The 16,226-nt window shown below is 36.3% G+C and overlaps 1 protein-coding gene across 1 annotated transcript in view; it reads right to left on the bottom strand.

Moving 5' to 3' along the window:
- The window catches only part of LOC145769016 (uncharacterized), a 33,167-nt gene that overhangs the window by 2,258 nt on the left and 14,683 nt on the right, over positions 1–16,226 (bottom strand). The window contains exons 9-42 of the mRNA XM_082580615.1: positions 15,176–15,338; positions 14,660–14,823; positions 14,328–14,432; positions 14,100–14,219; positions 13,065–13,172; positions 12,848–12,955; positions 12,242–12,404; positions 11,975–12,138; positions 11,645–11,749; positions 11,417–11,536; positions 10,382–10,489; positions 10,166–10,273; positions 9,088–9,250; positions 8,821–8,984; positions 8,490–8,594; positions 8,262–8,381; positions 7,227–7,334; positions 7,010–7,117; positions 6,404–6,566; positions 6,137–6,300; positions 5,806–5,910; positions 5,578–5,697; positions 4,543–4,650; positions 4,326–4,433; positions 3,720–3,882; positions 3,453–3,616; positions 3,122–3,226; positions 2,894–3,013; positions 1,859–1,966; positions 1,642–1,749; positions 1,036–1,198; positions 769–932; positions 438–542; positions 210–329 (exon numbers count right to left, since the gene is read on the bottom strand). Of these exons, the coding sequence (XP_082436741.1) occupies positions 210–329; positions 438–542; positions 769–932; positions 1,036–1,198; positions 1,642–1,749; positions 1,859–1,966; positions 2,894–3,013; positions 3,122–3,226; positions 3,453–3,616; positions 3,720–3,882; positions 4,326–4,433; positions 4,543–4,650; positions 5,578–5,697; positions 5,806–5,910; positions 6,137–6,300; positions 6,404–6,566; positions 7,010–7,117; positions 7,227–7,334; positions 8,262–8,381; positions 8,490–8,594; positions 8,821–8,984; positions 9,088–9,250; positions 10,166–10,273; positions 10,382–10,489; positions 11,417–11,536; positions 11,645–11,749; positions 11,975–12,138; positions 12,242–12,404; positions 12,848–12,955; positions 13,065–13,172; positions 14,100–14,219; positions 14,328–14,432; positions 14,660–14,823; positions 15,176–15,338 (4,392 nt within the window). The remainder of the gene's footprint in view (positions 1–209; positions 330–437; positions 543–768; positions 933–1,035; positions 1,199–1,641; positions 1,750–1,858; positions 1,967–2,893; positions 3,014–3,121; positions 3,227–3,452; positions 3,617–3,719; positions 3,883–4,325; positions 4,434–4,542; positions 4,651–5,577; positions 5,698–5,805; positions 5,911–6,136; positions 6,301–6,403; positions 6,567–7,009; positions 7,118–7,226; positions 7,335–8,261; positions 8,382–8,489; positions 8,595–8,820; positions 8,985–9,087; positions 9,251–10,165; positions 10,274–10,381; positions 10,490–11,416; positions 11,537–11,644; positions 11,750–11,974; positions 12,139–12,241; positions 12,405–12,847; positions 12,956–13,064; positions 13,173–14,099; positions 14,220–14,327; positions 14,433–14,659; positions 14,824–15,175; positions 15,339–16,226) is intronic.

Below are 16,226 nucleotides of genomic sequence, written 5' to 3'. Positions count from 1 at the left end.
ACGGTATCGTTAATCTTAATGAACTTAGAGTGATCATCAACGACAGGTTCGAGTTTTGAATGGTAATCTTCTGTATTCGGAATCGCAGTTTCAAATTTCAAATGGGTATGATACCAGAGAAAGATGTAGTTGCATCAGATCAGAAGAGAGGAATTTTAAACTTAGCGATGCTGAAAGAAAAGATAGTAACAATCACTTTGCCAACTCACATCATCAGTCAGGGCGGCTGCTTTAATTCCTTGTTGCACAACGGGATGATCTTTGCTATCCATTGTTTGGAATCCACGATAGGCATCAATTACGTCTCTCTTATCTTTCTGATATTCAATCTATATAAAAGAATCTTTTCAGCAAAAGTTCATTTTGATCTGATAAACAAAAACTTGTTGCATTGTTTGTCAATCAAGACAACTTTCAAACATCGCTCATCCACTTACATCACTTGCTATTTTAGCGCTTTCTTTCGCTCTGATCAACTCAGGAGTGTCGCCAGGAAGATTGTGATGTTGCAACATCTTTTCAGCGTCTTTCACATAATCAATCTGAAACAAAAGTAAATCAAATCTATTGTCGAGCCAATTCACAATAAAACTACAAAAAAATATACTGTAACATTTTCAAATGCTCGGGCACTTGTTCAATCCCATGCTGCCAAATTGTTGTAGCAGCAGAAAATGGCAATGACTTCTTTGGATTCATGTCACTTCCAAGTAAATTACTTTCCGAGATAGACAATTCATTGCTAATTGACTTCAATTTTCAACTTACACTACTAGCCAAATCGGTTGCTTTCTTGTGGTGTTCATGTTCAGGATAACCAATAGCAGGATCAACCGGTCCCTTGCCAACAATCTCTTCTTTATATTGTTTCTTGTATGGATGGGTTGAAACTTTCTGTTGCGCAGTTACAGCATGGGCAAGCTCTTGTATGTCTAAAATCATAAAACGCATTAATTAATCGTTACGGCTTCGAAGAAACAAGCACTCAACGATTAGGTAAAAGTTTCGACTTGATGATAACAACAGATGTCCGACCTGCTCCGATCTGAACGTTTTTGTGCATTTCCTTCGATTTTTCTGTGTACAATTTCTTGCTTTGTACCGGTCGAAGCTCTTTCGATAAAACCATCTCTGGTGTTTCTGGAATCTCAGTGTGATTTCTTCCTCTGTTCTTTTCATATTCTTCTTTGTATTTTGCCTGAAAAGCATAAAAAGTTTACGATTTCATGTAGCTTTGTTTCATCATCTCTAAGTCTTTACTCATACTTACAGTAGGCCTACATTACTGAACATCATTGGTTCTTGAACTTAATTGTTTTGGTGTGACTCTTTCTGATAGTTTGCCAAAGTTAAGGTAATCAAATGTCAAGGTTTACTAAGTGAAGCAAAGCAGCGAATTGTTAGTTTTGAACAAAACCTTTATGAAAAAGTTTGCAGTAGTATATTCTGCACTCGGCTTCTTTGTACAAAATAAAGTTTGATTTTAGAAAATCAGTTACCAGCACCTATCGAATCTAAGAAAAAGAAAACAGACTCATCTCCCGTGAATTTAACACACATCGCGGGTACACTGTCAATCTCAAAGGCAAAACATTTTCACTCAGCCTGGATAAATAATCCTCTTTGAATATTAGAACTTACATCCGATAGAGATTTCTCTCCTTCCTTCATGGTTTTATATTCTTCAGTATCAGTAACTTTGTATTTGTTCTTATCCTTTGTTTGTTCATAGTCTTCTCTGTAAGGAACCTGTTGCAAGATGATTTGTATCAAGTCAGCGTATAACAATGGTTTAATGTTATTTTTTACACTGTCTATCCAATCATATTACAAATGCAAGCTATGACGTGTTTCTTACATCGCCAGTTGCTTTCTTAACATCAGCAGCTATTTCATAGGCCGGAGTGATATGAACAGGATAGTAGATGTTTTGCTTGTCGCTTTCCCAGTCTTCTTTGTACGCGGCCTAAAAGAATACAATATATATTGAGCTGTGACTTTGATGCAATGGTGCAGGCGGAAAGAACAATGTTTTAGCATGCTTTAATTGACGCAGTTTCCTTTCGAAGCTGCAAGTCCTACTCAAATCAATAATAACTTTATCTCAGTTTAAAGCAACACGCATTAAAATAGTTTGACGTTTATGAGCCAACTACAGTAAATGTATCAACAGTCAAATTAAGATTTCTGCTCAAAACATAAGCCTGCCATCAATTAGCAGACCGATTGCGTGTCACAGAACAAAAAAAAGGCTCGTTCTGTTGCAATTTCACATTTGTAAGAAATACTGAATGTGGAGTGGCATGTTATGGTGCCGAGGAACAGTCCGAAGACCATTTAATCAATGATTTCACTATCTTATAGCCACCGAATAGAGCAGAAGTTCTCAGTGTCTCCGATGATGAATCCAAAGATCACATATTCCAGTATCCTTTCTGGTTCCAGGACAGTACGAGAAATATCGATAGCTTGGTGTGGTAAAATGATGGACATTTGGTCCCAGAAGCTCAAACAAAGACGATAAAAACTACTGTATAGTCTATATGCGACAATTTAAGATCGAGTGAAAAGAATTGAGAGAATCAAAACGAAGGAGAGTTGGGTGGAAGAATGCTATCCAGTACGTTAAAGGAGTAATTTCAAATGCGATAGACTTTTCTTTTTTGATGATGGGATGCGTCCGAACGGTATCATTAATCTTAATGAACTTAGAGTGATCATCAACGACAGATTCGAGTTTTGAATGGTAATCTTCTGTATTCGGAATCGCAGTTTCAAATTTCAAATGGGTATGATACCAGAGAAAGATGTAGTTGCATCAGATCAGAAGAGAGGAATTTTAAACTTAGCGATGCTGAAAGAAAAGATAGTAACAATCACTTTGCCAACTCACATCATCAGTCAGGGCGGCTGCTTTAATTCCTTGTTGCACAACGGGATGATCTTTGCTATCCATTGTTTGGAATCCACGATAGGCATCAATTACGTCTCTCTTATCTTTCTGATATTCAATCTATATAAAAGAATCTTTTCAGCAAAAGTTCATTTTGATCTGATAAACAAAAACTTGTTGCATTGTTTGTCAATCAAGACAACTTTCAAACATCGCTCATCCACTTACATCACTTGCTATTTTAGCGCTTTCTTTCGCTCTGATCAACTCAGGAGTGTCGCCAGGAAGATTGTGATGTTGCAACATCTTTTCAGCGTCTTTCACATAATCAATCTGAAACAAAAGTAAATCAAATCTATTGTCGAGCCAATTCACAATAAAACCACAAAAAAATATACTGTAACATTTTCAAATGCTCGGGCACTTGTTCAATCTCATGCTGCCAAATTGTTGTAGCAACAGAAAATGGCAATGAATTCTTTCGATTCATGTCACTTCCAAGTAAATTACTTTCCGAGATAGACAATTCATTGCTAATTGACTTCAATTTTCAACTTACACTACTAGCCAAATCGGTTGCTTTCTTGTGGTGTTCATGTTCAGGATAACCAATAGCAGGATCAACCGGTCCCTTGCCAACAATCTCTTCTTTATATTGTTTCTTGTATGGATGGGTTGAAACTTTCTGTTGCGCAGTTACAGCATGGGCAAGCTCTTGTATGTCTAAAATCATAAAACGCATTAATTAATCGTTACGGCTTCGAAGAAACAAGCACTCAACGATTAGGTAAAAGTTTCGACTTGATGATAACAACAGATGTCCGACCTGCTCCGATCTGAACGTTTTTGTGCATTTCCTTCGATTTTTCTGTGTACAATTTCTTGCTTTGTACCGGTCGAAGCTCTTTCGATAAAACCATCTCTGGTGTTTCTGGAATCTCAGTGTGATTTCTTCCTCTGTTCTTTTCATATTCTTCTTTGTATTTTGCCTGAAAAGCATAAAAAGTTTACGATTTCATGTAGCTTTGTTTCATCATCTCTAAGTCTTTACTCATACTTACAGTAGGCCTACATTACTGAACATCATTGGTTCTTGAACTTAATTGTTTTGGTGTGACTCTTTCTGATAGTTTGCCAAAGTTAAGGTAATCAAATGTCAAGGTTTACTAAGTGAAGCAAAGCAGCGAATTGTTAGTTTTGAACAAAACCTTTATGAAAAAGTTTGCAGTAGTATATTCTGCACTCGGCTTCTTTGTACAAAATAAAGTTTGATTTTAGAAAATCAGTTACCAGCACCTATCGAATCTAAGAAAAAGAAAACAGACTCATCTCCCGTGAATTTAACACACATCGCGGGTACACTGTCAATCTCAAAGGCAAAACATTTTCACTCAGCCTGGATAAATAATCCTCTTTGAATATTAGAACTTACATCCGATAGAGATTTCTCTCCTTCCTTCATGGTTTTATATTCTTCAGTATCAGTAACTTTGTATTTGTTCTTATCCTTTGTTTGTTCATAGTCTTCTTTGTAAGGAACCTGTTGCAAGATGATTTGTATCAAGTCAGCGTATAACAATGGTTTAATGTTATTTTTTACACTGTCTATCCAATCATATTACAAATGCAAGCTATGACGTGTTTCTTACATCGCCAGTTGCTTTCTTAACATCAGCAGCTATTTCATAGGCCGGAGTGATATGAACAGGATAGTAGATGTTTTGCTTGTCGCTTTCCCAGTCTTCTTTGTACGCGGCCTAAAAGAATACAATATATATTGAGCTGTGACTTTGATGCAATGGTGCAGGCGGAAAGAACAATGTTTTAGCATGCTTTAATTGACGCAGTTTCCTTTCGAAGCTGCAAGTCCTACTCAAATCAATAATAACTTTATCTCAGTTTAAAGCAACACGCATTAAAATAGTTTGACGTTTATGAGCCAACTACAGTAAATGTATCAACAGTCAAATTAAGATTTCTGCTCAAAACATAAGCCTGCCATCAATTAGCAGACCGATTGCGTGTCACAGAACAAAAAAAAGGCTCGTTCTGTTGCAATTTCACATTTGTAAGAAATACTGAATGTGGAGTGGCATGTTATGGTGCCGAGGAACAGTCCGAAGACCATTTAATCAATGATTTCACTATCTTATAGCCACCGAATAGAGCAGAAGTTCTCAGTGTCTCCGATGATGAATCCAAAGATTACATATTCCAGTATCCTTTCTGGTTCCAGGACAGTACGAGAAATATCGATAGCTTGGTGTGGTAAAATGATGGACATTTGGTCCCAGAAGCTCAAACAAAGACGATAAAAACTACTGTATAGTCTATATGCGACAATTTAAGACCGAGTGAAAAGAATTGAGAGAATCAAAACGAAGGAGAGTTGGGTGGAAGAATGCTATCCAGTACGTTAAAGGAGTAATTTCAAATGCGATAGACTTTTCTTTTTTGATGATGGGATGCGTCCGAACGGTATCATTAATCTTAATGAACTTAGAGTGATCATCAACGACAGATTCGAGTTTTGAATGGTAATCTTCTGTATTCGGAATCGCAGTTTCAAATTTCAAATGGGTATGATACCAGAGAAAGATGTAGTTGCATCAGATCAGAAGAGAGGAATTTTAAACTTAGCGATGCTGAAAGAAAAGATAGTAACAATCACTTTGCCAACTCACATCATCAGTCAGGGCGGCTGCTTTAATTCCTTGTTGCACAACGGGATGATCTTTGCTATCCATTGTTTGGAATCCACGATAGGCATCAATTACGTCTCTCTTATCTTTCTGATATTCAATCTATATAAAAGAATCTTTTCAGCAAAAGTTCATTTTGATCTGATAAACAAAAACTTGTTGCATTGTTTGTCAATCAAGACAACTTTCAAACATCGCTCATCCACTTACATCACTTGCTATTTTAGCGCTTTCTTTCGCTCTGATCAACTCAGGAGTGTCGCCAGGAAGATTGTGATGTTGCAACATCTTTTCAGCGTCTTTCACATAATCAATCTGAAACAAAAGTAAATCAAATCTATTGTCGAGCCAATTCACAATAAAACCACAAAAAAATATACTGTAACATTTTCAAATGCTCGGGCACTTGTTCAATCTCATGCTGCCAAATTGTTGTAGCAACAGAAAATGGCAATGACTTCTTTCGATTCATGTCACTTCCAAGTAAATTACTTTCCGAGATAGACAATTCATTGCTAATTGACTTCAATTTTCAACTTACACTACTAGCCAAATCGGTTGCTTTCTTGTGGTGTTCATGTTCAGGATAACCAATAGCAGGATCAACCGGTCCCTTGCCAACAATCTCTTCTTTATATTGTTTCTTGTATGGATGGGTTGAAACTTTCTGTTGCGCAGTTACAGCATGGGCAAGCTCTTGTATGTCTAAAATCATAAAACGCATTAATTAATCGTTACGGCTTCGAAGAAACAAGCACTCAACGATTAGGTAAAAGTTTCGACTTGATGATAACAACAGATGTCCGACCTGCTCCGATCTGAACGTTTTTGTGCATTTCCTTCGATTTTTCTGTGTACAATTTCTTGCTTTGTACCGGTCGAAGCTCTTTCGATAAAACCATCTCTGGTGTTTCTGGAATCTCAGTGTGATTTCTTCCTCTGTTCTTTTCATATTCTTCTTTGTATTTTGCCTGAAAAGCATAAAAAGTTTACGATTTCATGTAGCTTTGTTTCATCATCTCTAAGTCTTTACTCATACTTACAGTAGGCCTACATTACTGAACATCATTGGTTCTTGAACTTAATTGTTTTGGTGTGACTCTTTCTGATAGTTTGCCAAAGTTAAGGTAATCAAATGTCAAGGTTTACTAAGTGAAGCAAAGCAGCGAATTGTTAGTTTTGAACAAAACCTTTATGAAAAAGTTTGCAGTAGTATATTCTGCACTCGGCTTCTTTGTACAAAATAAAGTTTGATTTTAGAAAATCAGTTACCAGCACCTATCGAATCTAAGAAAAAGAAAACAGACTCATCTCCCGTGAATTTAACACACATCGCGGGTACACTGTCAATCTCAAAGGCAAAACATTTTCACTCAGCCTGGATAAATAATCCTCTTTGAATATTAGAACTTACATCCGATAGAGATTTCTCTCCTTCCTTCATGGTTTTATATTCTTCAGTATCAGTAACTTTGTATTTGTTCTTATCCTTTGTTTGTTCATAGTCTTCTCTGTAAGGAACCTGTTGCAAGATGATTTGTATCAAGTCAGCGTATAACAATGGTTTAATGTTATTTTTTACACTGTCTATCCAATCATATTACAAATGCAAGCTATGACGTGTTTCTTACATCGCCAGTTGCTTTCTTAACATCAGCAGCTATTTCATAGGCCGGAGTGATATGAACAGGATAGTAGATGTTTTGCTTGTCGCTTTCCCAGTCTTCTTTGTACGCGGCCTAAAAGAATACAATATATATTGAGCTGTGACTTTGATGCAATGGTGCAGGCGGAAAGAACAATGTTTTAGCATGCTTTAATTGACGCAGTTTCCTTTCGAAGCTGCAAGTCCTACTCAAATCAATAATAACTTTATCTCAGTTTAAAGCAACACGCATTAAAATAGTTTGACGTTTATGAGCCAACTACAGTAAATGTATCAACAGTCAAATTAAGATTTCTGCTCAAAACATAAGCCTGCCATCAATTAGCAGACCGATTGCGTGTCACAGAACAAAAAAAAGGCTCGTTCTGTTGCAATTTCACATTTGTAAGAAATACTGAATGTGGAGTGGCATGTTATGGTGCCGAGGAACAGTCCGAAGACCATTTAATCAATGATTTCACTATCTTATAGCCACCGAATAGAGCAGAAGTTCTCAGTGTCTCCGATGATGAATCCAAAGATCACATATTCCAGTATCCTTTCTGGTTCCAGGACAGTACGAGAAATATCGATAGCTTGGTGTGGTAAAATGATGGACATTTGGTCCCAGAAGCTCAAACAAAGACGATAAAAACTACTGTATAGTCTATATGCGACAATTTAAGACCGAGTGAAAAGAATTGAGAGAATCAAAACGAAGGAGAGTTGGGTGGAAGAATGCTATCCAGTACGTTAAAGGAGTAATTTCAAATGCGATAGACTTTTCTTTTTTGATGATGGGATGCGTCCGAACGGTATCATTAATCTTAATGAACTTAGAGTGATCATCAACGACAGATTCGAGTTTTGAATGGTAATCTTCTGTATTCGGAATCGCAGTTTCAAATTTCAAATGGGTATGATACCAGAGAAAGATGTAGTTGCATCAGATCAGAAGAGAGGAATTTTAAACTTAGCGATGCTGAAAGAAAAGATAGTAACAATCACTTTGCCAACTCACATCATCAGTCAGGGCGGCTGCTTCAATTCCTTGTTGCACAACGGGATGATCTTTGCTATCCATTGTTTGGAATCCACGATAGGCATCAATTACGTCTCTCTTATCTTTCTGATATTCAATCTATATAAAAGAATCTTTTCAGCAAAAGTTCATTTTGATCTGATAAACAAAAACTTGTTGCATTGTTTGTCAATCAAGACAACTTTCAAACATCGCTCATCCACTTACATCACTTGCTATTTTAGCGCTTTCTTTCGCTCTGATCAACTCAGGAGTGTCGCCAGGAAGATTGTGATGTTGCAACATCTTTTCAGCGTCTTTCACATAATCAACCTGAAACAAAAGTAAATCAAATCTATTGTCGAGCCAATTCACAATAAAACCACAAAAAAATATACTGTAACATTTTCAAATGCTCGGGCACTTGTTCAATCCCATGCTGCCAAATTGTTGTAGCAACAGAAAATGGCAATGACTTCTTTCGATTCATGTCACTTCCAAGTAAATTACTTTCCGAGATAGACAATTCATTGCTAATTGACTTCAATTTTCAACTTACACTACTAGCCAAATCGGTTGCTTTCTTGTGGTGTTCATGTTCAGGATAACCAATAGCAGGATCAACAGGTCCCTTGCCAACAATCTCTTCTTTATATTGTTTCTTGTATGGATGGGTTGAAACTTTCTGTTGCGCAGTTACAGCATGGGCAAGCTCTTGTATGTCTAAAATCATAAAACGCATTAATTAATCGTTACGGCTTCGAAGAAACAAGCACTTAACGATTAGGTAAAAGTTTCGACTTGATGATAACAACAGATGTCCGACCTGCTCCGATCTGAACGTTTTTGTGCATTTCCTTCGATTTTTCTGTGTACAATTTCTTGCTTTGTACCGGTCGAAGCTCTTTCGATAAAACCATCTCTGGTGTTTCTGGAATCTCAGTGTGATTTCTTCCTCTGTTCTTTTCATATTCTTCTTTGTATTTTGCCTGAAAAGCATAAAAAGTTTACGATTTCATGTAGCTTTGTTTCATCATCTCTAAGTCTTTACTCATACTTACAGTAGGCCTACATTACTGAACATCATTGGTTCTTGAACTTAATTGTTTTGGTGTGACTCTTTCTGATAAACCATAAACAGACATAACTCAGCAACAACACTACATTTAACATTATAAAAACAAAAAACAAAAAGCGAACGTTTTCGGCTAGTCATATAGCCCTTTTCAAGCCTATAAGAAAATACATTATTAAAAGAAATGCTAAAGAATCATATAGTATCACAGCAAAAATATGGTCAAAGCTAAACATTTGAGAAACTGCCTCGCTCACACAAAATGATAACTAAAAATTACACAGCACAACGGGTCAAGTATTTCAGAGGTAAAATTAATTGATTGTTCAGACAAGGACTCAGGCAGATTACGCAAGAAAGACAGAAGCACAAGAGATAGTGGCACAAAACAAAGTAAATGCGAGAAACACAAGACGTGATAATTCAATCAAAAAACTGCTAAAAGGTAAGAAGCTCCGCAAGCAAATAATTGCCTGTTGAGCCCTGGGTTTAAAGATTTGATGATCATGATGATCTCTTTCTGATAGTTTGCCAAAGTTAAGGTAATCAAATGTCAAGGTTTACTAAGTGAAGCAAAGCAGCGAATTGTTAGTTTTGAACAAAACCTTTATGAAAAAGTTTACAGTAGTATATTCTGCACTCGGCTTCTTTGTACACAATAAAGTTTGATATTAGAAAATCAGTTACCAGCACCTATCGAATCTAAAAAAAAGAAAACAGACTCATCTCCCGTGAATTTAACACACATCGCGGGTACACTGTCAATCTCAAAGGCAAAACATCTTCCCTCAGCCTGGATAAATAATCCTCTTTGAATATTAGAACTTACATCCGATAGAGATTTCTCTCCTTCCTTCATGGTTTTATATTCTTCAGTATCAGTAACTTGGTATTTGTTCTTATCCTTTGTTTGTTCATAGTTTTCTTTGTAAGGAACCTGTTGCAAGATGATTTGTATCAAGTCAGCGTATAACAATGGTTTAATGTTATTTTTACAATGTCTATCCAAGCATATTACAAATGCAAGCTATGACGTGTTTCTTACATCGCCAGTTGCTTTCTTAACATCAGCAGCTATTTCATAGGCCGGAGTGATATGAACAGGATAGTAGATGTTTTGCTTGTCGCTTTCCCAGTCTTCTTTGTACGCGGCCTAAAAGAATACAAAATATATTGAGCTGTGACTTTGATGCAATGGTGCAGGCGGAAAGAACAATGTTTCAGCAAGCTTTAATTGACGCAGTTTCCTATCGAAGCTGCAAGTCCTACTCAAATCAATAATAGCTTTATCTCAGTTTAAAGCAACACGCATTAAAATAGTTTGACGTTTATGAGCCAACTACAGTAAATGTATCAACAGTCAAATTAAGATTTCTGCTCAAAACATAAGCCTGCCATCAATTAGCAGACCGATTGCGTGTCACAGAACAAAAAAAAGGCTCGTTCTGTTGCAATTTCACATTTGTAAGAAATACTGAATGTGGAGTGGCATGTTATGGTGCCGAGGAACAGTCCGAAGACCATTTAATCAATGATTTCACTATCTTATAGCCACCGAATAGAGCAGAAGTTCTCAGTGTCTCCGATGATGAATCCAAAGATCACATATTCCAGTATCCTTTCTGGTTCCAGGACAGTACGAGAAATATCGATAGCTTGGTGTGGTAAAATGATGGACATTTGGTCCCAGAAGCTCAAACAAAGACGATAAAAACTACTGTATAGTCTATATGCGACAATTTAAGATCGAGTGAAAAGAATTGAGAGAATCAAAACGAAGGAGAGTTGGGTGGAAGAATGCTATCCAGTACGTTAAAGGAGTAATTTCAAATGCGATAGACTTTTCTTTTTTGATGATGGGATGCGTCCGAACGGTATCATTAATCTTAATGAACTTAGAGTGATCATCAACGACAGATTCGAGTTTTGAATGGTAATCTTCTGTATTCGGAATCGCAGTTTCAAATTTCAAATGGGTATGATACCAGAGAAAGATGTAGTTGCATCAGATCAGAAGAGAGGAATTTTAAACTTAGCGATGCTGAAAGAAAAGATAGTAACAATCACTTTGCCAACTCACATCATCAGTCAGGGCGGCTGCTTTAATTCCTTGTTGCACAACGGGATGATCTTTGCTATCCATTGTTTGAAATCCACGATAGGCATCAATTACGTCTCTCTTATCTTTCTGATATTCAATCTATATAAAAGAATCTTTTCAGCAAAAGTTCATTTTGATCTGATAAACAAAAACTTGTTGCATTGTTTGTCAATCAAGACAACTTTCAAACATCGCTCATCCACTTACATCACTTGCTATTTTAGCGCTTTCTTTCGCTCTGATCAACTCAGGAGTGTCGCCAGGAAGATTGTGATGTTGCAACATCTTTTCAGCGTCTTTCACATAATCAATCTGAAACAAAAGTAATTCAATCTATTGTCGAGCCAATTCACAATAAAACTACAAAAAAATATACTGTAACATTTTCAAATGCTCGGGCACTTGTTCAATCCCATGCTGCCAAATTGTTGTAGCAACAGAAAATGGCAATGACTTCTTTGGATTCATGTCACTTCCAAGTAAATTACTTTCCGTGATAGACAATTCATTGCTAATTGACTTCAATTTTCAACTTACACTACTAGCCAAATCGGTTGCTTTTTTGTGGTGTTCATGTTCAGGATAACCAATAGCAGGATCAACCGGTCCCTTGCCAACAATCTCTTCTTTATATTGTTTCTTGTATGGATGGGTTGAAACTTTCTGTTGCGCAGTTACAGCATGGGCAAGCTCTTGTATGTCTAAAATCATAAAACGCATTAATTAATCGTTACGGCTTCGAAGAAACAAGCACTCAACGATTAGGTAAAAGTTTCGACTTGATGATAACAACAGATGTCCGACCTGCTCCGATCTGAACGTTTTTGTGCATTTCCTTCGATTTTTCTGTGTACAATTTCTTGCTTTGTACCGGTCGAAGCTCTTTCGATAAAACCATCTCTGGTGTTTCTGGAATCTCAGTGTGATTTCTTCCTCTGTTCTTTTCATATTCTTCTTTGTATTTTGCCTGAAAAGCATAAAAAGTTTACGATTTCATGTAGCTTTGTTTCATCATCTCTAAGTCTTTACTCATACTTACAGTAGGCCTACATTACTGAACATCATTGGTTCTTGAACTTAATTGTTTTGGTGTGACTCTTTCTGATAGTTTGCCAAAGTTAAGGTAATCAAATGTCAAGGTTTACTAAGTGAAGCAAAGCAGCGAATTGTTAGTTTTGAACAAAACCTTTATGAAAAAGTTTGCAGTAGTATATTCTGCACTCGGCTTCTTTGTACAAAATAAAGTTTGATTTTAGAAAATCAGTTACCAGCACCTATCGAATCTAAGAAAAAGAAAACAGACTCATCTCCCGTGAATTTAACACACATCGCGGGTACACTGTCAATCTCAAAGGCAAAACATTTTCACTCAGCCTGGATAAATAATCCTCTTTGAATATTAGAACTTACATCCGATAGAGATTTCTCTCCTTCCTTCATGGTTTTATATTCTTCAGTATCAGTAACTTTGTATTTGTTCTTATCCTTTGTTTGTTCATAGTCTTCTTTGTAAGGAACCTGTTGCAAGATGATTTGTATCAAGTCAGCGTATAACAATGGTTTAATGTTATTTTTTACACTGTCTATCCAATCATATTACAAATGCAAGCTATGACGTGTTTCTTACATCGCCAGTTGCTTTCTTAACATCAGCAGCTATTTCATAGGCCGGAGTGATATGAACAGGATAGTAGATGTTTTGCTTGTCGCTTTCCCAGTCTTCTTTGTACGCGGCCTAAAAGAATACAATATATATTGAGCTGTGACTTTGATGCAATGGTGCAGGCGGAAAGAACAATGTTTTAGCATGCTTTAATTGACGCAGTTTCCTTTCGAAGCTGCAAGTCCTACTCAAATCAATAATAACTTTATCTCAGTTTAAAGCAACACGCATTAAAATAGTTTGACGTTTATGAGCCAACTACAGTAAATGTATCAACAGTCAAATTAAGATTTCTGCTCAAAACATAAGCCTGCCATCAATTAGCAGACCGATTGCGTGTCACAGAACAAAAAAAAGGCTCGTTCTGTTGCAATTTCACATTTGTAAGAAATACTGAATGTGGAGTGGCATGTTATGGTGCCGAGGAACAGTCCGAAGACCATTTAATCAATGATTTCACTATCTTATAGCCACCGAATAGAGCAGAAGTTCTCAGTGTCTCCGATGATGAATCCAAAGATCACATATTCCAGTATCCTTTCTGGTTCCAGGACAGTAAGAGAAATATCGATAGCTTGGTGTGGTAAAATGATGGACATTTGGTCCCAGAAGCTCAAACAAAGACGATAAAAACTACTGTATAGTCTATATGCGACAATTTAAGATCGAGTGAAAAGAATTGAGAGAATCAAAACGAAGGAGAGTTGGGTGGAAGAATGCTATCCAGTACGTTAAAGGAGTAATTTCAAATGCGATAGACTTTTCTTTTTTGATGATGGGATGCGTCCGAACGGTATCATTAATCTTAATGAACTTAGAGTGATCATCAACGACAGATTCGAGTTTTGAATGGTAATCTTCTGTATTCGGAATCGCAGTTTCAAATTTCAAATGGGTATGATACCAGAGAAAGATGTAGTTGCATCAGATCAGAAGAGAGGAATTTTAAACTTAGCGATGCTGAAAGAAAAGATAGTAACAATCACTTTGCCAACTCACATCATCAGTCAGGGCGGCTGCTTTAATTCCTTGTTGCACAACGGGATGATCTTTGCTATCCATTGTTTGGAATCCACGATAGGCATCAATTACGTCTCTCTTATCTTTCTGATATTCAATCTATATAAAAGAATCTTTTCAGCAAAAGTTCATTTTGATCTGATAAACAAAAAATTGTTGCATTGTTTGTCAATCAAGACAACTTTCAAACATCGCTCATCCACTTACATCACTTGCTATTTTAGCGCTTTCTTTCGCTCTGATCAACTCAGGAGTGTCGCCAGGAAGATTGTGATGTTGCAACATCTTTTCAGCGTCTTTCACATAATCAATCTGAAACAAAAGTAAATCAAATCTATTGTCGAACCAATTCACAATACAACCACACAAGAAATATACTGTAACATTTTCAAATGCTCGGGCACTTGTTCAATCCCATGCTGCCAAATTGTTGTAACAATAGAAAATGGCAATGACTTCTTTGGATTCATGTCACTTCCAAGTAAATTACTTTCCGAGATAGACAATTCATTGCTAATTGACTTCAATTTTCAACTTACACTACTAGCCAAATCGGTTGCTTTCTTGTGGTGTTCATGTTCAGGATAACCAATAGCAGGATCAACAGGTCCCTTGCCAACAATCTCTTCTTTATATTGTTTCTTGTATGGATGGGTTGAAACTTTCTGTTGCGCAGTTACAGCATGGGCAAGCTCTTGTATGTCTAAAATCATAAAACGCATTAATTAATCGTTACGGCTTCGAAGAAACGCGCACTCCATGATTAGGTAAAAGTTTCGACTTGTTTTTCAATAGTTTTCAGTTTGTTCTATCAATAATAAAGTCATCACACAAATAATTATTTAAGATATACACTGCAAATTGGTCAGTGGGTAAGTGACCATCTCCAAGAAAATTCTCGGTGGCATCCCTACTCACGCTTGGGATGTGAAATTGTCAACTACAAATTGATATTTGCAATTCAGATATAAAACGACAATTTTAGTCGTTTAACATATCCTCTCAGTTTTACCAAAAGTTGATTGTGATTAAAGCGATAACAACAGATGTCCGACCTGCTCCGATCTGAACGTTTTTGTGCATTTCCTTCGATTTTTCTGTGTACAATTTCTTGCTTTGTATCGGTCGAAGCTCTTTTGATAAAACCATTTCTGGTGTTTCTGGAATCTCAGTGTGATTTCTTCCTCTGTTCTTTTCATATTCTTCTTTGTATTTTGCCTGAAAAGCATAAAAAGCTTACGATTTTATGTAGCTTTGTTTCATCATCTCTAAATCTTTACTCATACTTACAGTAGGCCTACATTACTGAACATCATTGGTTCTTGAACTTAATTGTTTTGGTGTGACTCTTTCTGAACGTTTGCCAAAGTTAAGGTAATCAAATGTCAAGGTTTATTAAGAGAGGCAATGCAGCGAATTGTTTGGTTGCATTTCAGTTTGAAACCAACCCTTTAATGAAAAGTTTACAGTAGTATTTTCTGTACTCCATTTTTTTGCACACAATAAAGTTTGATATTCGAAGATCAGTTACCACATATTAAATCAAGAAAAGAAACCAAAGTAATCTCCTATACACTCACAGGCGTAGTCGAAAGTTTGTTGTCGTTGTTGCCAATTTTTTTTTAACCAAATGTAATTAAATGTACCCTACTATTTTTGAGGCAAAGCATAAACCACCTGATTAAAAATTCTACACTTCTCGCAATGGTCTGGCAAGGTTTTGTACTGTAGATGTGATTTGTCATCTACCCGTATTGCCCAAACAATGCGACCATAGCAATTCAGATAACTCAACGCAGAAAATACATTTCACATCAATAAGATAATAATATACCTATATCTTTTTTATATAATAAATTGTCATAATAATCTAAAATTTTAGCAAATTAAAAATTATTTTTAAAAGTTGATAAACTAAACTTGTAGACTACATTTTCAGCTGAGCGGTTTGATATTGTAAGCTATGTTTTTAAAGCATCACTTTCAATATTGCAGAACATTAGACTAAGGTATTTTTTCTAAAAGTTTTGTAAATATTTGGATATTTTCTCCTCCAGTTTTTCGCACTCAACTAATAACATATTTATTTCTTAACTCTCACAGCTT

This window comes from Aplidium turbinatum, chromosome 4 (assembly GCF_918807975.1).
Source record: "Aplidium turbinatum chromosome 4, kaAplTurb1.1, whole genome shotgun sequence".
Lineage (NCBI taxonomy): Eukaryota > Metazoa > Chordata > Ascidiacea > Aplousobranchia > Polyclinidae > Aplidium > Aplidium turbinatum.
The sequence above is the reverse complement of the archived record's forward strand: the minus strand, read 5'-3'. Positions and strand labels throughout refer to the sequence as shown.